At 40.2% G+C, this 27,997-nt stretch overlaps 1 protein-coding gene across 4 annotated transcripts in view; it reads right to left on the bottom strand.

Moving 5' to 3' along the window:
• Window positions 1-379: 379 nt before the first annotated feature.
• Window positions 380-27,997, bottom strand: part of Mtm1 (myotubularin 1) — a 132,961-nt gene continuing 105,343 nt past the window's right edge. For all 4 annotated transcript variants that reach the window (XM_036175335.1, XM_036175334.1, XM_036175336.1 and 1 more), the window contains 5 exons: window positions 25,859-26,065; window positions 22,052-22,144; window positions 21,246-21,359; window positions 16,768-16,944; window positions 380-2,069 (listed from right to left, as the gene is read on the bottom strand). In XM_036175335.1, coding sequence (XP_036031228.1) covers window positions 1,902-2,069; window positions 16,768-16,944; window positions 21,246-21,359; window positions 22,052-22,144; window positions 25,859-26,065 — 759 coding nt within the window. In that variant the 3' untranslated portion in view covers window positions 380-1,901. The remainder of the gene's footprint in view (window positions 2,070-16,767; window positions 16,945-21,245; window positions 21,360-22,051; window positions 22,145-25,858; window positions 26,066-27,997) is intronic.

Raw genomic sequence — 27,997 nt, 5'->3', positions numbered from 1 at the left:
CTGTTCCAGGTGTATGTATATATGAGGTGAACTGGCATCAGTGTGCATTTTCATAAAGTTCTCCAGATGTGTCCATCAGTAGTAAAATCATTTGGCCATTTATCAGAGAGAAATGGAAATAAGCTGGTTGTGACAGTGTATGACTGTGAGATGGAGGCAGGACAATCAGGAGTTCAAGGCCAGGTTTGGTGACACAATAAGTTGGAGGCCAACCTGGGCTATATGAGACTTTAGGTCAAACAACAACCAAAAGAGAAAACAAATGTTGCTACTATGTTAAAAACAAATACCATGTGAAGTAGATCCAGAAAAAGAAAATAAGCAAATAGATGGGCACCATGCACATCTTAAACATACACAGTTATATCCCTGGAAATTGTTAGGTTTTAGTAAATACATTTATTATAGCAGGTCTTTAATACTTTTGTCATGAAAATGTTTTCATGAAATTTCACAAAGTCCTTTGAATTATTGGCATTAGCATTCTTTTTATAGAGTGACACTTTTTTAATTTATGAAATATTTACAGCATTTACAAAAAGCAAAAGAATATCTAATACATTGTTTATGCTTACAAAGTTCATACATTACACTACTATATTTGAGATGTATTATTTGGTAGACTGGTAAGCTATGACATAAAATAATTTACAATGATAATTTTAATCTCTCATAATTCACTGAAAACAAAACCATATTAGCTATAAATAATCTTTATAAATTACAGTAAACCATTAATTGCTTTAGCTCTAGCTTTAGCTTTTACAAATATATTTACTAAATGAATTAGTTCAGATATCAAATAGAACTGTGCATTTAAAATTTCACTTCATACTATAAAACAAAATGAAAAAAACTGAAAAAATAAACTGCCCAGTATTTCAAGTAACAATGTGCAGAACCAGTTTTTATGCATGCACATGGAGGAGGAACCCAACACCATTTAAACAGAGATACATAAACAGAATACTTTCAAGAATACACTGAAAAATGTACACCTCATTATTTTAAAGAAAGATGCTCTATCCATAGCTCATCCATCCAAGACGGTGAAACCTACACTTTGGCAGATAAGCTGCACTGACTAGGTGTGTTTGCAAAAATATTTACCTAAGCAGCAGAAGGCAGCTGACATCCTCACACAGTGCTATATTTGGGGTTTGCCTCAACCTGAGCATGACTCAGTGTTAGACAAGCTCATGGGGGGAATTTAGAAAGTAGAGCTGGCAAAGTTAAGGAGAAAAATCAAATCACATCACTTTTTAAAAAAATATAGAAAAATATGCTTCTCTTGGAAAAATGATGGGAGAACCTTTCTTTTATTTTCAAAATTTCAAAATGATGAAATGCTCATCTTTTTTCTTACATTACCACTTATGGTGGCATAAAAATTGGCAATTATTTCAATGCCTTGCTCTTGGAATCTGCCGAGGAAGCAGAGTGCAATTTGGCTTTGGCAGTAATACCCATCTTTCACATTTGGATTCATTTTAGATAATCCAAAGCAACTGTTGTAAGCAGCTGCAGGAAAATCCATTTTACAAACACATTTCCCCCCTGGATTTAAAATAATGTTTCAATTAAGCCCACAAAATACATACTGTATATGTAGCATTTATATAGAGGTAAATTAAATTTAAATTTTTATCCTAGCAAAAGTGCTTTGTAAAAAATTGTGAGGATTTTCCAGAACCTCCTTTTGACTCCTTTCTTCGCATTGCCACACAGACACCATGGATTTCTTGTAATATGTATTACAGAAGGCACATACTCAAGAGTCTAAGATGTTAGTTTAACTTCTAAATGGAGGCAGATATTTTAAATCTACTTTGTACACATGACCAAAATGAAAGTCAACTATTTCACTTATCTAGAGCTCAAGTGAAGTGCCAGTGATCCCCTCAGAAGTGAGTTTTCACATGAGGTATCATCTGTGAGGAACTGGAAGGTGAAGCAGGGGGATCAGAAAGCTTGGTAGAGTTGGCAAGCTGCAATTCCTCAAGCCTCTTTATATAATCATCACGCAAGGCTAAGAGCTCCATGTAACGCTGCTCAACTGGGTTGGGCTGCTACAAAACAAACAAACAAACAAAAACATAGACACAAGTTATATTTTATGCCAGCCATGGCATCTACCCACTGCCTTCATATTAACCCCCCTTTACTAAGAACTGACATACACACATACTTTCCTTGCACATTGCACCATGGACATGGAGCACATGGAAAATAGCTAGAGTCCTAAAACACATAGCTAACTTCACCAATGGGAAACAGAGTGCACACACTTCTTCACACTTGCATGGCCACCTCTAAGCATTTATCAGCATAGACATAGCTTCAGATTTCTGTACTGTCCATTCCTAGATTGACTGCCCTCTTTCATTCTGAAGGACAATTCTTCACAATTTGGTGGGAGTCTTTTCTTTCTATGTAGACTTGTGACACTTTTCCTAGAGGTAAGTATCCAGAAACAAATTACACTATTACTTTATATATTTTAAAATGTATGTAACTGATAGCACTGTGTATTTGGTGAATGCCATTTGGCTCATTGTTGTGCTTTCTAAATTCTGTCACTGTTGAGTCTCACAGGATAAACCAGTTAACACAGCCATGCCATGCTTGAGGGCTCTTCAATGGTATATACAGTGGTTACTGAGTGTCTTCCTACATATTTACTCATGTACATATCTGATGGATCTTCCTAGGCCTGAAGTCTCTGAAGAGTAGAGTACAGTCTCTTTGACTTCACCACATGCTGCAGAATCATCCTTGATGTGTGGCCATGGCCCAGGGCTCCTGCCAGTGACACCTGGCATTTCCTGCTGCTCCACTTTCTCACCAGGAATTGGGAGCTTAAGACTTTGTGCCGTCTTGAGGGCTATCCTGTGGTATGTCATGGAAGTCTGTGCCCACACTGCTCTCTGTAAGATCATCTTCCTATGAGCTTACTCTCTGACTGAATACACAGCTGAGTGGAGCACCACTCACAACCTCTGGCCTGGGGGTCAACTCTCACTTTGCCCCTTCCCAGCTGTGTTAACAGGTTTCTGTATGCCTCTATCAACCTCTCTGTACAAATGAGCAAGACCCCAGCACAGCTCTTCTGGTTTTGTTTTGAGGTTGCCATGAGTTTGCGTCACTGCAATTCCTTTTAGCAGTCAACAGAGGATTGATGTTGGAATAAAGGCACAATGGGATCCTTTCCAGCATGTTCATTTCTGTAAACCTTTATTCTGAGATCACTGAGTGCACATATCTTAAAATGTTCAGCTCAATGAATCTCTATGAAAGTAAATACTTAGGTAATGATCACCCAGGTCAAGATGTATGAGAGAAGAGCTCTGCAGGAGATTCATGTTCCAAAGCCATCAGAAGTGGCTTTCCAGAAATCTTGAGCAGCATATGAAACAGTAAGAAATAAAAACTAAAGCCTATAAAAGTGCCTTCCTTTAGCACATACAGTAGCTCCCAGAACTGCCCTGCATTAGTCCATGTTAAACTGTCTAGCCAAGCTATGAGTGCCAACAAATCTGTGAGACAGTGAACACCACTGGCAAAGGCTGAGACGAATGGTTCCTGCTAGCTAGACTTGTGATACTACCAGGATTCTAGAGGTGCAACCCTAAGTCTTGAGGACTAAGACCATGTCTTAGCTTCTTGTGGCTGCCTTAATAAGTGAACACAAACTTTGGTGGCTTAAAACAAAAAGTTATCTACCGTGTTTCTGCAAGGTGAAAGCCCTGTGGATCAAGTGTCTGGAGGCACTAGGAGAGAATCCTTTCTTGCTCTAATCCCGTTTCTGATGATTCCAGCTAACTTCTTAGCCCATGAAAAATATGACCCCGGTATCTGCATCTGTCTTTACATGGCCTTTTCCTCTCCTCTGTACCTGTGTTGCAAATCTTCTTTGCCTTTATTTTACGTAGGAGAATGGTTATCAGTAGATTTAAGGCCAATGTAAGTTACAACTGCAAATACCTGTTATCCAAATAAGGTAACTGCAATGGTTGATCTTCATATCAGTTTGACTGGATTTGGAATCACTAGGAGTCACACAGTATGCCTTTAGGACATTCTAGAGAGCTTTAACTGAGGAGGAAGGATTCACCCTCACTGAGAGTGGCAGCAGGCCACTGGCTGGGGACCCAGATTGAATAAAAAGGAGAAAGATCTGAGCATCAGTATTTATCCCTCTCTTGTTTCCTGACTGTGGGCCCACTGTGATCAGCTGCCTTATGCTCCTGCCATCATGCCTGTCCTGCCATGATAGATGATATTCTCAAACTGTGAACCTATGTCTGTAGCAGGAATCTTAAAGAGTCTTATAAAATCAAACCTGAGGCCAGGTACTGGGGTGAATGCTGGAAGATCAGAGAAGCAGAACAAGCCACAGCTACCTCACCTCGCCAGTTCCTCAGTTGATCCTGTTTCCTCAAACTGGAAGCCTCTGTGTCCTTATCCAAATGAATCTCAGCTGAACTGTGCTGCTCCAAAGCCTAAAAGCTTAACCAGCCAAATGCTGCTAGTTTCTGGTCTTCATGCCTTATATATCTTTCTGCTTTCTGCCATCACTCCCTGGGATTAAAGGCGTGAGTCACCATGCCTGGCTGTTTCCAATGTGGCCTTGAACTCACAGAGATCCAGAGGGATTTCTGCCTCTGGAATGCTAGGATTAAAGGCATGAGTGTCACCACTTTCTATCCTCTGTATCTAGTGGCTGTCCTGTTCTTGACCCCAGATAAGTGTACTAGAGTGCACAATATTTTGGGGAATACAATAACACCACATATGTCAGGTATTTCTGTCACAGCAACAAAAATTACTAACACAGTCACATTCATAGTGTTTAAGTATATGTATATGTACATGATGTATGTATGTGTGTGTATATGTATGTATCATCTGGGGGAAAGAATAGGTGCCATTCAACCTACTTCAGGCTTCCAAAGAGTGAATCAGTTGAATACAGCTGCAAATATGTCTGCCTCCACATTTCTATGGGGACTGCTATTTTAAACAACACTTGGATTGTTCAGGTTCCACAGCTTTACCAAATTGCCCTCTTTACTCTGTTCCCAGTACTGTTTTCAAAAAAGCATATGTGGTGTTAGGGCAAGAATGCTTGGAACAGCAGTTAATACCCACTCTGTGCTGCTCAGTAATATCCTTTGCCTGGTTTTCTCTGTGTTCAGCTGTGGGCCAGGTGCCAGTCTAGTTGTTCAGTGATCAAGAAAGCCTGATTTCATGGTGTATATCTTTCCAGCAGGGGGCGACAGAGCAACAATAAACAACAATTCCATGAAGTTATCAATTGCTAGAGGATGGCTGATACTAGAGAGCAGAACAAGATAGTAGATTAGTGGAGAGGTGTGGTCTTACTGGGAGTATAATTTGGGTTTATGGAATGAGTACACTAAAGAAGGAAATGAGTTTAGGAGAAAGGCTTGAGAAGGATAAAGGAAGAACAGAGGCCAATGTTGCTAAAGAACTGTTTCACAAGGAGTTATTGAGACAGAAAAAAAGAATAAAGTTACAGGGTCATATGAGGCCTCAGAAGCCACTATAAAGACTTGATCCTTGAGTCTGGATGATGTGAGTATCTCCCTAGCCAGTATGAAGAAGTGCTGTGGTCAGATAGCAATTTTACAAGGACTGTTTTGGCTGTCATGCTGAAGACAGATTCAGAGGAAGCAAGGGTGGCCCTAGTAGTCTATCTAGAAGTTTACTGCTATCACACAGCAAACCCTAAAATGGTGGCAGAAGCATATTGATAAATGCTGTCTCTCTCTCTCTCTCTCTCTCTCTCTCTCTCTCTCTCTCTCTCTCTCTCTGTGTGTGTGTGTGTGTGTGTGTGTGTGTGTGTGTGTATTTTATGTGTATGGGTGTTTTGTCTGCATGTATGTATATGTACAATGTGCATGTCCGATAACCACAGAGGGGTCAGAAGAAGGCTTCACATACCCTAGGAACAGAATTACAGATAGTAATAAGCTGCCATGTGGGTGCTGGGAATTGACCCCAGGTTCTCTGAAGGAGATCAACAAGTGTTCTTAACCATTTAACCAACTCTCTAGCCCTACCTCTCTCTGACCTATATATTTTGATGGCCAAATGGGTTCTCTTGACACACTGACTGTGGGGTGAGAGAGAGAAAGGCTTCAAAGATGACTCAAGTTTCCTGAAACTGTAAGCAGAATGGTGATGCCCTGAACTAAAATGAAATGAAGCAGGAAGAGGAGCTGGAGGGGAACCTTAGGTGTTCTGTTTGGATGTGTGACATTTAATTTGGAATCCAGCCATTATTTATACAATAAATAATACCATCTTCTTACTATACCAAGTCTCCACAGCCATGCTGGTTTATTCTTAGGTCATATCAATTTTTTTATCATGTACTAATTATACAAAGAGTTTCATTATAATATTTTATACATATTATAATTACTTCGATCCTACTGTTGATCCCTTTTCTCTTCCTAACTAGTCTTCACTTCCTACTTTAATGGCTTTTTTCCCTGGTGACTCAGTGAATTTAATTAGGTTTGCTTATAGGAACACGGGTACCTTGTCAGTGGCTGATACACAGGAAGAAATAGCTCCCCCTGCCCTAGCAACCACTAACTGAGAACAGCTCCACAGGGGTGGGGGCAGGGGTCTCATAGGTTACTTCTCCCTAGCTACTGATTACTGCGTATAAATCCTTAAGGAGGAGGCTAGAGAGTCCCTCCTCTCAGCTATGGTTAATAGCCTATCAATTCTCAGGAAGGGGTGGAACCTCATGAGTCCCTTCCCTTAGCTTCTGTCAACTGCCTATTAAATCTTAGGGAGGGATGGAAACTCATGAGTCCTTCCCCTTAGGTACTGTTAATGACCTATTAATTCTTAGGGGTGTGGAGCCTTAACAGTTCCTCCTCTTAGCTACTGTTTACTGTCTATTAATTCTCAGGAAGGGGCAGAGCCTCATTAGTCCCTTCTCCTAGCTGTTCATTACTTATAACTTCTTGGGGGTGGGAGATAAAGATTCATGAGCCACTGTTATCTAGCTATTATAGACTACTTCTAAATCCACATTTAGGTGGGAATGAGAGTACCCCATGACAGGATTCAGACGAGCACAATCTTATACAGGTGTGGGTCATATAATTCTTGACATATAGGAGGGCAACTTCTTCCATGATATTCTCCCAAACAATTTTGGTTATCTAAAAAACAATCTTCCATATGAACATTAAATTTTAGAGTCCGTTTGAACACTAGAATAAGCACATATACTTACACAAGAAAAATGAATCACATGTAACAAAATTATTTTTGCTGTGTATGAATGCATATTAGAGTTTTCTAAACTATTAGCAATAAGAGATTAAAAATTTACAAATGAAGATAGTCAGAGAGGCAACTGCGCCCGGGTCCCACCACTGGACACAGGCCACCCCGGGAGGACCTGACCAACTTGGCCCCAGTTCCCTGCCAATCAGATGGCCCTGGGAGAAGGCTCCCCTTTTCCAAGACTGCAGGCAGACACTGCAGACTCCACACCCTGCCCCCACACCCATTTGCCTGAGACCCCAGCCACTTCCTGAGACTCAGAGACCAGCCCCCAGCTTCTGTCCGCCCCGGAACTCCCATCTGGATCAGAGGTGAGTGCCTGGGTTATAGTCAGAGAGGCAACTGCGCCCCATTTGTATGAGACCCCAGCCACTTCCTGAGACTCAGAGACAAGCCTCAAGCTTCTGTCCTGCCCTGGAACTCCCATCTGGACCAGAGACCAGAGGAACTCCCATCTGGACAAGAGTAGCTCCCATCTGGACAAAATAAAGAGACAGCAGGGACTTCCCAAGACGCAGAGTACAGCCCCCCCAGCTCCTATCCAGCCAGCACTCTCATCTGGACCAGCGCTCCAATCTCGCCCAGAGCTTCCATCTGGACCAGAGAGAGGCTCCCTAAATCTGTCAACTCTCTCTGGACCAAGTACACTGATAAGACCAAGAAAGAACACAAGAAGAGATGGGCAGACGTCAAGGCAGAAGTACATACAACAAAATAAAGAGCAATACAGCATCACCAGAACCTAGCCCTTCTCCAACAGCTAGACCTGAACATCACAGAATGGAAGAAGAAGAAGAAAACAACCTTATAAGTAACATCATGAAGAGGCTAGAGCCTTATATAGAAGAAATCAAAAATAAAGTAGAGGAACAGACAAACAAAAAATGGGAAGAACGCTATAAAAAACTAGAGGAAAGGACAATTAAAGCAGAAGAAAACAATAAATCCTTGAATGAAAATCATGAAAAAGCAAGAGAGACAATCCAAGACCTGAAGAGAGAAATAGAAAAAAATGAAGAAGACACTAGCAGAAGGAATGTTGGAAATAGAAAATCTGAGTAAACAAACAGGAACTTCAGAGGCAAGTATAACCAACAGAATGCAAGAGATGGAAGAGAGGATCTCTGGTGTTGAAGATATGGTAAAAAAATAGATTCATCAGTCAAAGAAAACACTAAAACTAACAAAGTCATGACCGAAAATGTACAAGACATTTGGAACACCATGAAAAGACCAAACCTATGAATAATAGGGATAGAGGAAGGAGAATAATACCAACTCAAAGGCACAGAAAATATATTTAACAAGATCATAGAAGAAAACTTTCCCAACTTAAAGAAGGAAATGCCTATGAAGATACAAGAAGCCTATAGAACACCAAACAGACTAGACCCCACCAAAAAGTCCCCTCACCACATAATAATTAAACAACTAAACGTACAGAATAAAGAAAGAATATTAAGGGCAGCAAAGGAAAAAGGCCAAGTGACTTATAAAGGCAAACCCATCAGAATAACACCCGATTTCTGAATGGAGACTTTGAAAGCCAGAAGGACCTGGACAGATATAATGCAGATACTAAGAGACCATGGATGCCAGCCTAGACTAATATACCCAGCAAAACTCTCAATCAACATAGATGGAGTGAACAAGACCTTCCAAGACAAAACCAGATTTAAACAATACTTATCTACAAACCCAGCCCTACAGAAAGCACTAGAAGGAAAATTCCAACCTAAGGAAGGCAGATACACCCATGAAAACACAGGCAATAGATAACACCCCAGCAGTAAACATCAAAGAAGAGAAGTACACACACACTACCACCAAAAAATAAAAATAACAACAGGAAGGAACAATCACTGGTCATTAATATCCCTTAATATCAATGGACTTAATTCACCTATAAAAAGACACAGACTAACAGAATGGATATGAAAACAGGACCCATCTTTCTGCTGCATACAAGAAACACACCTCAAATTCAAAGACAGACACCTCCTAAGAATAAAAGGTTGGAAAAAGACTTTCCAATCAAATGGTCTTAAGAAGCAAGCTGGTGTAGCCATCCTAATATCCAGCAAAATATACTTCAAACTAAAATCAATCAAAAGAGATGATGAAGGACATTACATACTCATTGCAGGAAAGATCCACCAAGATGAAGTCTCAATTCTGAACATTTATGCCCCAAACACAAGGGCACCCACATATGTAAAAGAAACATTACTAAAGCTTAAATCACATATAAAACCCCACACATTGATAGTGGGAGACTTCAACACCCCACTATCACCTCTGGACAGATCGGTCAAATTGAAACTTAACAGAGACATAATGGTTTTAACTGATGTTATGGCTCAAATGGACTTAATCGATATCTACAGAACATTCCACCCAAACAAAAAAGAATATACCTTCTTCTCAGCACCCCATTGAACCTTCTCTAAAATAGACCACATACTTGGCCACAAAACAAATCTCAACAGATACAAAACAATTGGAATAACCCCCTCTGTTCTATCAGACCACCATGGTTTAAAGTTAGATTTCAACAACAGAAAAAACTACAGAAATCCCACAATCTCATGGAAACTGAATCATGCCCAACTGTATCGCCAATGGGTTAAGGAAGAAATAAAGAAAGAAATTAGAGACTTCCTAGAGATCAATGAAAATGAATACACCACATACCCAAACTTATGGGATACTATGAAAGCAGTGCTAAGAGGGAAATTCATAGCACTAAATGCCCACATAAAGAAGCTGGAGAAATCTCATGCTAGCGACTTGACAGCACACCTGAAAGCCCTTGAACAGGAAGAAGCAAAGTCTCCCAGGAGGAACAGACGCCAGGAAATTATCAAATTGAGAGCTGAAATCAATTAAATAGAAATAAAGACAACAAAACAAAGGATTAATGAAACAAAGAGTTGGTTCTTTGAGAAGATCAACAAGGTAGACAAGCCCTTATCCAAACTAACCAAAAGACAGAGAGAGAGCATCCAAATTAACAAAATCAGAAATGAAAAGGGGGACACAACAACAGACAATGAGGAAATCCAGAGAATCATCAGGTTATACTTCAAAAACCTCTACTCCACAAAACTGGAAAATCTAAAAGAAAGATAATTTTCTGGATAGGTACCACATACCTAAGTTAAATCAAGACCAGAGAAACCATTTAAATAGTTAAATAACCCCTAAGGAAATAGAATCAGTCATTAAAAGTCTCCCAACCAAAAAAAGCCATGGACCTGATGGTTTCACTGCAGAATTCTACCAGATCTTCAAACAAGACTTAATACCAATACTCTTTAAATAGTTCCACACAATAGAAACAGAAGGTATATTACCAAACTCCTTCTATGAGGCTACAATTACCCTGATTCCTAAACCAAACAAAGATGCAACAAAGAAAGAGAACTACAGACCAATCTTCCTCATGAACATTGATGCAAAAATACTCAATAAAATACTGGCAAACAGACTCCAAGGACACATCAAAACAATTATCCACCACGATCAAGTAGGCTTCATCCCAGGGATGCAAGGGTGGTTCAACATACGAAAGTCCATCAATATAATACACCATATAAACAAACTCAAAGAAAAAAAACCACATGATCATCTCACTAGATGCAGAAAAGGCATTTGACACAATCCAACACCCCTTCATGATAAAGGTCTTGGAGCAATCAGGAATACAGGGAACATACCTAAACATAATAAAGGCAATCTACAGCAAGCGAAAGCCAACATCAAATTAAATGGAGAGAAACTCAAAGCAATACCACTAAAATCAGGAACAAGGCAAGGCAGTCCCCTCTCCTCCTACTTATTCAATATAGTACTTGAAGTTCTAGCCAGAGCTATAAGACAACATAAAGAGATTAAGGGGATACAAATTGGAAAGGAAGAAGTCAAGCTCTCCCTATTTACACATGACATGTTAGTATACATGAGTGACCCCCAAAATTCAACCAAGGAACTGATACAGCTAATAAAAACCTTAAGCAACATTGCAGGATATAAGATCAACTCAAAAAAAAATCAGTAGCCCTTCTATATACAGTAGACAAACAGGCTGAGAAGGAAATCAGAGATACATCACCCTTTACCATAGCCACAAATGATATAAAATACCTTGGGGTTACGCTAACTAAGTATGTGAAGGACCTATATGACAATAATTTTAAGTCCCTGAAAAAAGAAACTGAAGAAGATGTCAGAAAATGGAAAGATCTCCCATGCTCATGGATAGGCAGGATTAACATAGTAAAAATGGCGACCTTACCAAAAGCAATCTACAGATTCAATGCAATTCCCATCAAATTACCAACACAATTCTTCACAGATCTGGAAAGAATAATACTCAACTTCATATGGAAAAACAAAAATCCCAGGATAGCCAAAAGAATCCTGTACAATAAAACAACCTCTGGAGGCATCACGTTCCCGACCTCAAGCTCTACTATAGAGCTACTGTAATAAAAACAGCTTGGTACTGGCATAAAAACCGACATGTGGACCAATGGAATCTAATTGAAGACGCTGACATTAACCCGCACACCTATGAACATATAATTTTTGACAAAGAAGCCAAAAATGTACAATGGAAAAAAGAAAGCATCTTCAACAAATGGTGCTGGCATAACTGGATGTCAATGTGTAGAAGGCTGCAAATAGATCCCTATCAGTCACCATGCACAAAACTTAAATCCAAGTGGATCAAAGACCACAACATAAATCCAGCTACTCTGAACCTGATAACAGAGAAAGTAGGAAGTACTCTTGAACGCATTGGCACCAGATTCTAACTATAACACCAGTAGCACAGACACTGAGAGAAACAATCAATCAATGGAACCTGTTAAAACTGAGAAGCTTTTGTAGAGCAAAGGACACGGTCAACAAGACAAAGCAACAGCCTACAGAATGGGAAAAGGTCTTCACCAACCCACATCTGACAGAGGGCTGATATCCAGAATATATAAAGAACGCAAGAAATTAGACATCAAAATGCACAACAGTCCAATTAAGAAATGGGCTATAGAACTAAACAGAGAATTCTCCACAGAGGAAGTTCAAATGGCTGAAAGACATTTAAGGAATTGCTCAACATCCCTATTTGTCCGGGAAATGCAAATCAAAATGACTCTGAGATACCACCTTACACCTGTCAGAATGGCTAAGATCAAAAGCACAGAAGACAGCTTATGCTGGAGAGGATGTGGAGCAAGGGGAACTCTCCTCCACTGCTGGTGGGAATGCAAGCTTATACAGCCACTTTGGAAATCAATATGGCACTTCCTTAGAAAATTGGAAATCCATCTCCCCAAAGACCCAGTTGTAGCACTCTTGGGCATATACCCAAGGATTGTTCAATCATACCACAAGGGCATTTGCTCAGCTATGTTCATATCAGCATTGTTTGTAATAGCCAGAACCTGGAAACAACCTAGATGATCTTCAACTGAAGAATGGATAAAGAAAATATGGTACATATACACAATGCAGTGCTACTCAGCAGAGAAAAACAATGACATCATGAGGTTTGCAGGCAAATGGATGGATCTAGAAAAAAATCATCCTGAGTGAGGTAACCCAGTCTCAGAACGACAAACACGGTATGTACTCACTCATAGGAGGATACTAGATGTAAAACAAAGATGACTAGACTGCTACACAACTTCAGGGAGGCTACCTAGAAAACGGGACCCTAGGAAATACCCAAGGATCACCCAATGACAGAGAAATGGATGATATCTACATGAAGAACCTGGACGACAGTGGGAGTAATGAAGGGCAAGATTTGAGGGGGAAAAAAGCTCAGGGGAGCAGGAGATCCCAGCTGGATCAAAAACAGAAAGGGAGAATAAGGAATAACAGACCATGATAGATGAAAACCACATGAAAACAGGAATAGGCAGAGTGCACGAGAGGTCCCCAGAAATCCACAATGATATATCCTCTGTAGTCTGCTGGCAATGGTCGAGAGAAAGCCTGATCTGACCTAGTCTGGTGATCAGATGAGTAAACACCCTAACAGTCGTCTTGGAACTCTCATCCAATAACTGATGGAAGTGGATGCAGAGATCCTCAGCCAGGCCCCAGATGGAGCTCCAGGTGTCCAACTGTCAAGAAAGAGGAGGGTCTGCAAGAGCGTGAATTGCTGAATCCAAGATTGCAAAAAGCACAGGGACAAATAGCCAATCGAATGGAAGCACATGAATTATGAACCAAAGGCTGTGGAGCCCCCAGCTGGATCAGGCCCTCTGGATAAGTGAGACCATTGAATAGCTTGATCTCTTTGGGAGGCACCCAGTCTGTGGGACCAGGATCTGTCCTTAGTGCATGAGCTGGCTCTTTGAAACCTTGGGCTTACACAGGGACACTTTGCTCAGTCTGGAAAGAGGTGACAGAATTTGCCTGTACTGAATCCACCAGGGGTGCCTTGATCCTGGAGGATATGGGAATGGAGGAGAGGGGCTGGGGGGAAGGTGAGGGTGGGGGCGGGAGGGGGGAGGACAGGGGAACCCATGGCTGATGTATACAATTTAAAACACATAATAGTAAAGAAAAAAAAGAAGTAAAAAAAATTTACAAATGAAAAAGATCAGTACTGAATATAAAATACAGAGAAGTCATTAACTTATAGATACACAAAAAACACTTAAAGATTATAAGAGAGGAGTCCATTTCTGAGAGTATGTAAAGACAAGCAAACAAGCAATAAAATTTAAAGTCCAATGAATTCAAATGCTCTACCTGAACTTCTCAATTAAAAATGAGCTGTGAGTAAAGTGTGTGCCCAACTAAGAATGACATAGAAATCACAGTACAGCTCATCAAAGAAGCATTTTAACACTCAAATGATTTTCACATTCATATGCCTTTTAACTGTTCTTCATGTTAGATGGTTTATGTGTCACTGGGCCTGTTCTTAACTTTCAGTTACTGAGTTTGATGTCACAGCAAAGTCTGTTTTTAAGAACAGGCTAACCTTGTGTTCATCAAGGTTAAGAGCTCATTATGGAAAGGGGCTGCATATTCTTTTATCTTTCAACATGGACAGCATATCATTGTGTTGTGAATACTGTAGGTGGCCATTAACTGAATGCTTTCTAGGTCACGCAAATGAATAATCACTTAACTTTTAAGTGGTTAAGTACATTCTTTCAGTTTTACATTATATAATTTAGAAAGTCCTATGTGATTAGTTCTACATAAGCAGATCTCTAAAGACTTCTCACATATTTAATTCACACCTCTATTATCAGCTTCATCCCGTGCACTGCAATCATCAGCTTATGCACCCCCGCCAGCCTAGAGAGTCTTGTGGGCAGAGATCATCTGTTCCTAATCCCTGTATTCTCCCAGTTCAGGACACACAGGAACACTTAGTATTTTATAGAAGAAATTATGAAGTGCCCAGAGATTTCAATTTGTGTAGGAATATTACAGTCAGAAAAATCTACACAGGGAAGGTAATGTTTTTGAATAGATGCCAACAGATCATGATATAGAGCAATTAAAGTCTGAAAGTAAAAGGTTCCCTCAAAGAACAAACATTCCTGTTTGTCCAGGTCCCATTTTGCTAAAACCTTGGAGAATATGGGGTGGGGGGTACTTTATAGAATTTTCTGATGATGATGATGTCCCTGCAAGGTAGCCTCATCAGCAAAATAAAGCAAAACCAATCAAAAGGCCCCAAACCAGATGACTTGTCACATAATCATTGTTACTTTATTATAGTAAGAAAGAAATTATTCAAAATCTCTTGTACTTCACAAATTTTGACAAGTACAAGTAGAAAGGTGGTTGTAGAATCTGCAGACACTGTAAATAGTTCCTCATAGCCAATGGTTAAAAGAAAGCTATGACAAATATAAAAAGTGCTTATTTTAGAAGACAAACACTGTTCAGTATGAGTGAGAGCATGTGTGTGTGCACGCACACTCTTTTTATGTATGTATGTATGTATGTATGTATGTATGTATGTATGTATGTATGTATTTATTTAGAGACAGAGTCTCACTGTCTAGTTCTGGCTGGCCTGAGCTCACTATTTTGACTAAGCTGGAGTCAAAGTCACAGAAATCTGCCTGCCTCTGCCTTTAAAGTGCTGGGATGACAGATGTGATCCATCATGCCCATCTTATATTTTTAATTGGAAAATAGGTATGTGTTCTGTAATGACAGTTAGAAAAGACCCTGTTTACTTGTTACCTGATATTCTAAATGTTAGAACTACTGTTCTGTAAATTCCCTCAAAGTACTTCTCAAATTCCAAACTAAATGGGCAAATGTTCTCAAGCTCTGGCACCTGTCACTTTCCAAAAATAATGCACATTTCAAATAGGGCCTAATTACAAAAGCCTTTTACAGAGACTTGGAAGTGAGGGTACCAGGTTGAAATAAGCAATTCCCCAGTGAGTATGAGGCACAGGATGGTGCAAAGCCAGGGCAGGTGTGGAGAAGCCAGTGAAGCTACTGAAATTGAGAGTGAAGCTCCCTGCCTTGTCACCCCAGCCTACTACTGATGGCATTACAGCTGAGGCTCTTGCAAGGCTGAACTGTGAAGGGAATCAATGTCTTACACCACAGGAAAATGAGCAAAATTATCGAGAGCCACTGTAAACACCGTAAGAAGCAGAACAAAGCTGTCAGTGGAGGCACTTTTCTTCTTATAAATAGGTTGAAGATGAAGTTGTGAGAAGGGAAAGCCCACGGAAATGTCTTTATTTAAATGTGAAGTTTTTCACTTCAAAAATCTGCTTCCATTTTGACTGATAAGTAGGTAGCTAAATTTACTAACCATTGGTATATTGGTATCTTTATTTTAGATATAAAGATATCCAGTAAGAAGCATGCTGATGCCAGCTTACTTCATATTTACATCTCAACTGGAGGGCAGAAAAATGTTTCCTCACTTTTAAATGATCATTTAAGTCTAGTCAGTGCAGAGAACTTTTGAGACAAGGTCTCATGTAACCCAGGCTTGTCTCAAATTCACTATGTAGCAGAGGTTGGCTTTGAACTTCTGATCAGTCTACCTTTTACCTCCTAAGTGCTAGAATTACAAAAGTGCACACAATGTCAGGGAATTATGTACAGAGGTTTCTAATCATGTGTAAGCATTTCAAGTGAACCTTAGCTAGGAAAACTTAGAAACTTTCTAGAGAGTTTTAAAATGGCTTACATTATGGTTAAAAAATTACAGCATTCATTTGGGCAGAGAAATATAAGTTTAACTTCAAAATTCATGGTTTAGTAATTCACAACAATTTTAAATTAGGGTTAGTTTAAAAGCAAGTATTTTCTTTATTATGTTTGTTCTTAGAATGTGAACAAACCACCAGCATAGCAAACAGCATAATAATAGCTGGGGTGAGCCATTCAGTCCAGCAAGACCGTCTTTTCACTTACTTGTTGCTTGATTCTGGGATTCCATCGAATGTAGTAATTCACCCACAGTTCCAAGTGGCGCATACTGGCAAGTGGATATAAAACCCGACTGATTTCTTTTGTATAGAAGGGGTTTTTGAATTTGTCTTTATTGCTATTAATTAGCGACCATACAGAAACTGTTCTTTCTGTAAGTTTCTACAGAGAGAAAGCAGAAAGGTAAACACACAAACCACCCTGCAGCCTGTGGTAATACAATTCGGGAATAGCACCAATGATAGGTATATATTATCCTCCATAATAGCTAAGAAAAAGAATCACTGAGTGTATACATCCACTTACTGATATTTGCATAGATAACTACCTAGCTGAGAGCCACTGTTCCTTCTGGGAGACAGGGACCCAGAACGCTGCAGCACTGAATGCAATTCACTGACATACAAAGACAATTCCTAGCTAGGCAAAACATTTATGAACAGATGGGCCACACTGTTTTTTTTTTCACTCCCCTCAAAGGAAAATTAGGAAGACCCCACTGAGTTTCTACTTTTTTCTATTTGTTGGAAATATAAAATTTAAACTTGACAATAGGTATTTGGACAGTTACTTTAACCAACTATCCAGATATTTAATCTACATCAGAGCCACATCCAGATATTTGAAAAAATATGGATAAATGACTATACCAAGTCTTCAGTTTTTAACTGATATCCATGTTCTCAAAAATTATTTACAAGTTTGTTTTACATTACATACATTTTACCAAAAATTTCACCATAAACTATGGAAAAACCAAAGCTGAGGAATAAAAAATACAAGAAATAAAATTACCAAAGTCAGAATTTGACTCTTCCTCGTAATGTCTTTGATAAGACAAGGAAGACACTAACAGCTAAACAGAAATTCCTGTAATGCATGTAGTTCATTTATAGAAATGATAAATAATGAAAACTGTAAAGACTAGATTTGTACTTGTCATCAGGCCTGATGGTTGATTAGAGAGTTGTTGCTTTTCCCTTAACTTTGAAACTGTTGAACAAGTTGCTTTGGTAATGGTATTTAATCACAGCAATAGAAACTCTGACTAAGACAGGATTGAACTCAGATCACCAGGCTTTTGAGGTAAGCACTTTTACCTACCCACTAAGTCATCTCTCTACTCCTTATTTAAAAAAAATGAGACAAGGTGTCACCAAGTCACCAGGCCAACCTTGATCTTGCTTTGTAGCCTAGACAGTGTTTTAATTTATGACCCTCCTACCTCAGTTTCCATAGTAGCTGGGATCTCAAGCCTGTCATACCTGGCCTGGCTTTGAATTCTTTTGGATACACAACCAGTAGTATCAGGCTTGCTGGATAACAGAGTGGTTCTGCTTTTAATTTCCTGAAGACTCTTCATACTGTCTTCCATGAAGCTTGAGCCAACTTGTGTTTTTAATTGATTTATCTGGTACTTGTCCTCTTATCCTCCAAGTGCATGCCTTTATTGCTACCACATAGCTATCCAGTTGCAGGTGTTAACTACTGGCACAGTTACAATGCTTTTCTTTCCCCCATTCCTGCCCCACATACAACCTTTTTTTTTCCTGCCACACATTCCTAATCCATAGCACAGCTCTGACTAGCTCAGTGTTTAGTAGTTTGATTCTGACTAAGTACCTGCTGTTTACAGCTGAGCTCTCCAGTCTCTGTCCTGTGATTGCTTTCCTTTTCCTGTACTAGTTGAGGTTCTCTTGAGTTCACAACTGTTTACTTTTCTTGGCATTTACTAACTCAACTCCAAGCTCTCCTTATTGTGTCACATGCCGCTAAAGAATCTTAAGCACGGGCTAGAGAGATGGCTCAGAGGTTAAGAGCACCGACTGCTCTTCCAGAGGTCCTGAGTTCAATTCTCAGCACCCACATGGTGGCTCACAACCATCTGTAATGAGATCTGACACCCTCTTCTGTATACATAATAAATAAAAATAAATCTAAAAAAATAATCTTAAGCACATCATATGACCCAAATGTCTCTGTCATAGGAGCTTCAACCTACACTAGTTCTTCCTTTGCCTTGTGGTCAGCTCTCATCAAGAACTCCTGTGCTGGAGCCCTCACTCTGGGAATTCTGTGCAGCCTTTTCTTTTCATAGAGCACGTATTTTGTCCACTTCCAAAGGAAGATTTGCATTTGGGGTAGTAGGTTATTTTTTTAAAATGTGAGTTTGTGTATGCATGTGCACATGCACATGCATATTTGTGTGCAAGCTAGTCATTAATCTAGGTGTCATCCTAAGAAATGTTCTCCATCTCTTTAAACACAGGGCATCTCACTGGCCTAGAGCTTACCAATTGGGCTAGAATGTCTAGTTAGACCTAGGGATACCCCTATCTCTACATGCACAGTGCTGGATTACTTGAATGCCCCCTTTGCTTATGTGGGTTCTGGGGATTGAACTAAGGTCCTCATGCTTGTAAGGTAAACACTTTACTAAACTTCACAGCCCATGAAGTAGATCATTCTTGATGCTGTGCTGTCTGAGAGGATCTTTGTTCTCCTTTCATGAATAGGTGGCAGTTTGGTATCTGCAGAAAGCTGGCTTGAAGTGCTTTCCCTAAAAGTCATCTGTGCAATACTGTCATTGAAGAATTCCAAGTCGTTTTGATTTCTGTTTCTTTGCAAATAGAGCATGAATATCTTATACCCAAAATTCTTGGGAGCAGAAGTGCTTTGGCTTTAGAATTTCTGTTCTGACTTTGGAATAATTGCATATACATAATGAGATATGCTAGGGATAGAATCCAATCAAAACATAAAATTCAATTATGTTTCATATATGCCTTATACACATATCCTGAATGTAATTTTATGCTATACATTGATATGATTGCATTTTTGTTTTTATTTCGTTTGGAGACAGGGTCTTAATATGTAGGCCAGCCTATCCTGGAACTCAGTATATAACTCAACTGGCCTGAAACTTGTGATCCCCCTGTCTTAACCTCCCAACTGCTGGGATTATGGGCTTGAGCTACCATGCCTAGCTCCCCCAATTCCAATTCTTTTAAAAATATAACCTAGAAGTGAAATTTCTGGGTTGTATGTTAATTCTACATTTCCCTTTTTAAGATTCACTGTTTCCCATTCACTTAAAAGTTTATGATACTTCTATATCTCCCAGAGAGATACAGAATAAGCAGCTGGTTCCAGAATACTTGGAGTGAGTCACGATTGTTATCCTTTCCTCAGAGGGAACCTCTGCCAGGCTCCTTACCTCCATAGAGGGATGGAGGAGAGAATGGGTAGCTTATTCTAAACATTTCTTCGTGTTACTCTCTCTTCCTACTTTGTCCCAGAAAACACACTGGCAGGGTTCAGTCCTGGGCCAGCTAGGTGTTCTGCAATACAGAGTGAGCTGGTGCTTGGCTACTCTGTTGCTGCTTTCAGATTTAGATTCCTCAAGCTACAATATTTGTTACTTATCTATTGATTTTTCACCTTCTAAATTTTTTTGTGAGTTTCTCCTTTTCCTATCTTTATAGGTTCATGCCCTTCCACTTTTTAATTGGATTTAAGATCTATTCCATGACCTGGAATCCATAACTGAAATTTTTAATGAGGCCAAGAACCTAAGCCTACACAGGTCATGGGCCCAGGTGAAAACCTACTACTAATAGTCTCTTAAATAAACATAGCAATAAAATGATGTTGAATGACATACTACTATATCTAAAGATCAGTGCACACTTAGTACACACCAGAGAAGCTGCTTCTTGTAGTAGATGGTAATTAATGCAGAGACCCATAACTGGACAAGGTGTACAGAGTGAGAGACTTTGGAGTATTTAGCCCCAAATGGGATGTCTTTATCAAATCCCCCCACTTCTATGTGGAAGAGGAGGCAGAATGACTCTAAGAACCAGAGTTAGTAACTGACTTCTGGGAAACAGCAAATTCCAGACACAGGAGCACAGATGCACATATGACTGCACAGAAACTGTGACGTCATGGACAACTGCACAACCTCAAGCCAGATAAAATCCCAGAAAGGAGAAGAAGTGGACAAAAAGTCCCACCCCTCATCAAGAAGCTATGTAAAAAGGAAGCTGTTGGGAAAGGGAAAATCAGTTTTCATCAATGGAGCATGACCCTATTCCAGGGCAGGCCCTGTGTTTTTAATGACCTTTTTCTCCTTCCCTCCCTCTCTCCCTCCCTCCCTACTTCATTTTTAAGAGAGAAAGACTATCAAGTGAGATGGATAAGGGAGGGAGTAAGAACTGGAAGGATCTGGGGAACTGGAAAAAATATTATCAAAATACACTTATGAAATTCTCAAAGAATAAATTCAAAATTTCCCTTTACATAACTTTTCATGTAGCTCCACAAGGGTTAATTTGTATACTTCAAAAATTATTCCTCAGGGCAAAGCCAGTGCTTCATAAACACTCATATTTTTCTTAGATTCACTGTTTAAAGCCTTCACACACACAAAAAAAACCCAGTAGTGTTTTGCTCACCTGTCTTTCTCGAGCCGATTCACAGTTAAATAAGAAAGTACCAAATCGACAGCTGTACAGATGATCCAAGATCGTAATCAAAAAGCGTTCATTGAACTCAAAAGCTGTGGGGAACTAGATAAAAACAAAGAAGCAAGCATACATGAACAATCGTGTCTGTTCTCTAAAGGAAGAAGAGCATGGTTTTCACCAGACCAGAGTGTCAAAGTAAGAACTTATGGTGTATTATTGTTCATTTTGAATTAAAAGAAAGACACAAATACATATACACACTATGGCAAGAGAAAATGCATAGATGGATGGTAAGAGTGACTAAATGCTGCCACACTGTAGAACTCTGGGAAGGCCTCACATACCCCAAAGTTTTTGTTTGTTTGTTTGTTTTCTGTCTTTTTTCTTTTCTTTTCTTTTTTTTTGTACTTCATATAAGACTGACATATTTTAATATGTACCAAGTCAAGGATGAAAAAGGAAAAGGTGGTCAAAAGTATACTTTGTAAGGTATAATGAGTTAGCAGGCATACTTACACAGAAATGTCAAGGCACTGTAATCCTGCTGACCTTCCATTAGAACAGGTAATCCAGTTAAAAATTTAATTTTGTAAAATTTATATGGAGTATTCTAGATATACATAATAGTAGTAATTAAAAAGTGAATTCCTATGTCCCTGTTGCTGGGATTCAATCATTATTCACTCATACCTGTTTCATCTTTATTTCTGCCCTGCATTATTTTGTAGGCAAACTTCAGATGTTATAAAATACTGTTTAAACATTGAGTGTATATTCATCCCACACATTCTTACCTGTTTTGACATCTGCCACACACAGTCAATAAACTGAAGAAAAATAGGAGATCGGTCAGCATCAGCATGATTTTTATCACCATGACCTATTCTCTGAAATGAATTGATGAAAATGATTTAATTCATGGGTGCAAAACAGAGAAAGCATATAACTTACAAAATGTCACATACATGTACATACACCTACACAGCCATGTGCACTTACACACCTATTAACACACACACACTGCAAATACACATAAAACAACAAAAATGAGCAAAGCACCATCAACCTATGTAACTGTTACAATTATTTCAAATGATTGCAATGCATGGTTTATTCTAGCTTCACTAGGTTTCTTGGAGGAAGAAGAAGCCTGGATGTTCCAAGGCTTGAAATCATGCCCAAAGTATAGTTATTATGATTAAAATGTCTTCCTCTGCTAGAGCCCACACAAAACTCTCACAATGTCTTTATTAAACAATGACTACTTCTACTTGAAAATGTTACTCATACCATTTGTGAAATTTGGATGGAGGATAAAAGCTGATCAAACAGTATTTTTATTAGCATGATATATATGAGAACCACCATGGATCTAGGTAAACGAGAGATGGCCCAGGAGTTAAGAGCACTTGCTGCTCTTGTAGACCACTTAGGTTCAATTCCCAGCACCCATAGGGTATCTGGGATCTGATGCCCTCTTCTGGCTTCCAAGAGTACTGTATGTATGTGGTGCACAAATAAACATGCAGACAAATCACACCCCCAACACACAAAAGAAATAAATCTGCTAAAGAGATGCTCATTCAAAGGACACCTGGGAACAAGACCCAAAGATATGAATTGCAATGGATTCCCTTGATGATTTAAAAAATGTGCATCAAAAAATAATAAAGAAGCCTCAAGTAAAAATCTGTCATTCTGTGAAGTACATTTGTTCCTGATAGTTGTAATATTAGCCCAGAGAAAACTGTTACTATATCTTCCTTCTTTTTTGAAATCTCAATTTGAAAATCTTTCCTTTTTATTTTCTGAGACAAATCTTCCTTTATAGCATAGGCCTGCAAAGAACTCACTGGGTAGCCTAGGCCTGCTTGGAAATCACCTGGTAGCCTTGGATGGAACTCACTGAGTAGCCTAGGCCTGGAACTCCCTGGATAGCCTTGGCTGGTACTCACTGGGCAGTGTCAGCTGGAATTCACTGGGAAGTCTAGGCCTGAAAATCAATGGGTAGCCTTGGATGGAACTCACTGGTAGCCTCAGCTGGAACTCACTGAGTAACCTTGGATGGAACTCACTGGGTAGCCTCAGCTGGAACTCACTGGGTTGTATAGGCCTGGAACTTACTGGGTAACCACAGCTGGAACTCACTGGGTAGTCTTGGCTAGAGCTCACTGAGTATCCTTGGTTGGCACTCACTGCATAGCCTAGGCCAGTAACTCACTGAGTAGTCTCAGCTGCAACTTACTGGGTAGCCTAGGCCAGTAACTCACTGAGTATTCTTGGCTGTAACTCACAGGGTATTCTTGGCTGGATCTAACTGGGTAGCCTAAGCATGGCAATCAAAGGGTAGCCTAGGAATAGAATTCACTGGGTAGCCTTTCCTGGAACTCACTGGGTAGCCTAGTCCTGAAACTCACTAGTTAGCCTAGGACTGGAAGTTACTGTGTAGACTTGGGTGGAAATCACAGGGTAGCCTTGGCTAGAGCTCACTTGTTAGCCTAGGCATGGCATTCACAGGGTAGCCAAGGCCTGGCCCTCAGTGGATAGTCTTGGTTGGAATTCACTGGGTAGTCTATGCTTGGAACTCACTGGGCAGCCTCAGCTGGAACACACTTGGTAGTCTAGGCCTGGAACCCACTGGGTAGCCTTGTTGAAACATAGTGAGTAGCCTAGGTGTGGAACTCACTGGGAAGCCTTGGCTTGAACTCACTGGGTAGCCTAGGCCTGTAACTCACCAGGCTACATAAGCCTGACTCTAATTGTGTAGACTCGGCTGGAATTCCCTGTGTAGCCATGGCTAGAACTCACTGTGTAGCCTTGGTTGGAACTCACTGGGTAGCCTAGTCCTAAAACTCCCTGGTAGCTTCAGTTGGAAGTCATTGGGTAGCCTAGGGCTGGAACTCACTTGGTAGCCTCAGTTTGAACTTAGTAGGTAGGTAGCCTAGGGACCCAAACTCATTGGGTCAGCCTTGGAAGGAACTCACTGGGTAGCATAGGCCTAAAAGTCATTGGGAAGATTTGGCTGGAACTCACTAGGTAGACTAGGCATGGAATTCATTAGGTAGTCTCAGCTGGAATTCACTGGGTAGTCTAGATCTTGAAATAAATGGGTAGCCTTGATTTGACTCACTGGATAGCCTTGTTGGGAACTCACTGGGTAGTCTTCAGCTGAAACTGACTGTGCAGACTCAGCTGGACCTCATTGGATAGACTCAGCTGGAAATCATTGGATAACCTAGTGCTAGAACTCAGGGGTAGCCTTGGTTGGAACTCATTAATTGAGTAGCCTTGGTCTGAAACTCAATGGGTAGCCTCAGCTGGAACTCATTGGGTAGTTTATATCTGGAAATAAATGGGTAGTCTTGGTTTGAACTCACTGGGTAGTCATCAGCTGGAACTGATTGTGTAGCCTCAGCTGGAACTCACTGGGTAGCCTTGGCTGGATCTCATGGGGTAACCTAGGCCTAGAACTCAGTGGGTAGCTTCTGTTGAAACTCACTGGGTAGCCTAGGCCTGAAACTCAGTAGGTAGCCTAGCCCTGGAAATCACTGGATAGACTAGGCCTGGAACTCACAGGTAGCCTTGTTGGAACTGACTGGGCAGACTAGGCCTAGAAATCACTGGGTAGCCTCAGCTGGAACTCATTGGGTAGTCTAGGCCTAAATATCATTAGGTAACCTTGGTTGGAACTCACTGGGTAGCCTAGGCCTGGAACACACCAGGCAGCCTAGGCCTAGAACTTACTGGGTAGCCTCAGCTAGAACTCACTGCTTAGTCTATGCCTGGAACCCACTGGGTATTCTTGGATGGAACTAACTTGTTAGCCTTTGCTGGAATTTGCTGGGTAGCCTCAGGTGAAACTCATTGGTTAGCCTAGGCCAGGAACTAGGCTCAGCTGGAACTCTCTAGGTAATATAGGTTTGGAACTCACTGGGTAGCTTTGGCTGGAACTCACTGGGTACCCTAAGCTAGAACTCAGCCCAGAACTGCCAGCCTAGGCCTGGCAGTCAATAAGTAGCTTAGGTATGTCCCTTACTGGATAGTCTCAGCTGGAACTCACTGGGTAGTCTCAGTTTGAACTCACTGGGTAGCCTTGATTGGAACTCATTGGATAGCCTTGGCTGGAACTGACTGAGGAGCCTAGGCCTGTAAATCACTAGTAAGCTTTGGCTGGAAATCATACCAACCTTCCTGTCTCAGCCTCCCAAGTCTCAATTTATACATTTATCTTCAGACTTTATTACATTATTTTTGAATCTAACTAGAAATAGTAAAGATGGATGAACCCTAAAAAGACTTCCATTATCCCAAGTTCTTACAGACTTTTCAAATTGTAAAGTGGTCTTCATTTACATTCCTCAGATTTTTTCTTTGTCTGAGACAATACCCATGTAACCCTGGCTATTCTGGAACTTACTATGCAGATTAGGTTGGCCTGGAAAACTTTGAGATCTACCAGCCTCCTCAGTGCTGGGATTAAAGCAAGTTCCACTTTTCTTTGCAACTCCTCAGACTTTCATGTCAGAACTGAATAAACAGTACAGAAACCAGTTTCTTAAAATCCCAGCTGATTTTAAAGGACAGCTTTAGTGTTTACTTACAGATGCGAATTTATGTCCAAAACTTATCCACTCTTTTTGTACCAATATTTCAAAGCCTTCAATACTCCTGTAGAAACTGTCCAGCATCAGCATGGCCAGGGATGTCAGCTGAGCAGTCCTATCCCATCCGTCACTGCAGTGCACAAGCACTGAGCTCTTCCCTGAAGAAACTTTGTCTGCAACTTGAATGGCTCCTGTCAGAACAAGCTGGCAGAGAAAAACATGCAAGTCAGCAGCAGGGAGAAGCAGGGAGCACTGGTAGCACTCCAATGTCAAAGTGCCATCCATCTTCACTCTAGCCTAAATCCTGCTTTCAAATGCCAATGCACATCACAAACCAGAACATCAGGAACATCAGGATTCTGGGAAGCTCTCCGTGTAGAGATCACATTCAAATGCTCTGAGATTTTTTTCCAGTGCTTCAGTCCTTTGCATGAACAAGTGATACCCTATTGTATGAGTAGTTATTTATCCATTCTTCAGCTGATGGAAATTTGGTAGTTTACAGCATTTGTATACTAGACACAAGGCTACTGTGGACTTCTGCATTCTTAGTTTTTGATAGGACATACCATTTTCTTTCTTAGGTAAACATCTATAAGTGTAATGACAGGGCCATAGGGCACATATGCGCATGTTAAAAATGTATGCTTATTTAAAGAAACAAATTTTAAGGAAAATATTTATACCACCTCACATTCCTTCCAGTATTGTGTGAGGGTTGTAACTTCTGAAGTGCTTAACAGTTACTTTGAGCTGATTTTAAAACCATAGTACTGTGTGCATATTTGTGTAAGACTTCATGTATATGTGGGTAAGCATGCCATAGTGCATGTGTGGAGGTCAAAGGACAACTTTATGTAGAGTCTGTTATCTTCTTCCACCTGCGTATGTGTTCTGAGGACTGAATTCTGATCACCAGGCTTGAATGGCACGTATTTATCTGCTGAGCCATCTTGTTAGCCCTTGAGCTGATTTTCTAAGGTTTATTCCATGGAGCACCCCAAATTCTAACACCATGCTTAGAATGCACTATGATCACTTTAACTAATTCAAAGAAACTGAAAAAAATTCACTGATATATATATTTAAGGAAAATCTAGATTATGTGAAGCATCTAACAAATAGAAAATATGAAAGCTTATTATTTTTACATGAAGTAATGAGAGACAAGTGAACAAGAAAAAAGTTAGGGGACCAGAGGATGGCAGACCATCAAAAGCACCTGTGCAGAACTCAGTGCTCCTGAAATGACTCCTATAATCCTGTTTGCAGTTTTAACCTGAGGCACTTGTGCTGAAAGTGCTGTTGAGAAATTGTGTTAACATTCTAGATTACTGGAGCCCAACTTAATGAAGTTGGGGTTCCAGCACACTGTAGAGGGCAGCTCTCCCTCAAGATGTAGTAGGAAGGTTTCTCCAGTCCCATGGCCCGCTTATAAAATAATCACTCAGAAGCTTATATTAATTATAACTGCTTGGCCCTTAGCTCAGGCTTATTACTGACTAGTTCTTACACTTAAATTAACCCATAATTCTTATCTATGTTTAGTCATGTGGCTTGTTACCTTTTCTGAGTTTCTGCCTTGACATCTTGCTTCTTCTATGTCTGGCTGGTGACTCCTGACTCAGCCCTTCTTCCTCTTCCCAGAATTCTCCTTGTCTGCTTTCCCCACCTATGCTTCCTGCCTGGATACTGGCCAATCAGCATTTTATTTGTCAACCAATCAAAGCAACACATATTCACAGCATACAGAATGACATGCCACAGCATCAAGATGTGTCTCTCATTTACAATAAAAAGGCAATTATTTTAGAAAATTCTAGATGTTTTCTAATTATCAATCTCCACAGTCATTCTGTCTTGGAGCAACTGTAATTATCTAATAAAACAAAATTTGGTTTTCAAAACTAAATCACTGAAAACAAATAATTTGGGGCTCTTGTGACAGAGAAAGCAGCAGGTTCTAGCTAGTGGATCTTGCTAATGAAGACAAGTAATAGTACCAAGAAATTCATCAAGCAGCCATGAGATGCTGAGATGAAACCAGCATAGATTTTCCTCAGCCCTTAGAAATACAGCCTAAGTGTTGCACCTAGTCTGCAAGATCCAAGTTCAACACTACCTGCTCTACTGCCC

Source organism: Onychomys torridus, chromosome X, assembly GCF_903995425.1.
Source record: "Onychomys torridus chromosome X, mOncTor1.1, whole genome shotgun sequence".
Taxonomy (NCBI): Eukaryota; Metazoa; Chordata; class Mammalia; order Rodentia; family Cricetidae; genus Onychomys; species Onychomys torridus.
This window is presented reverse-complemented; position numbering and strand designations above follow the sequence as displayed.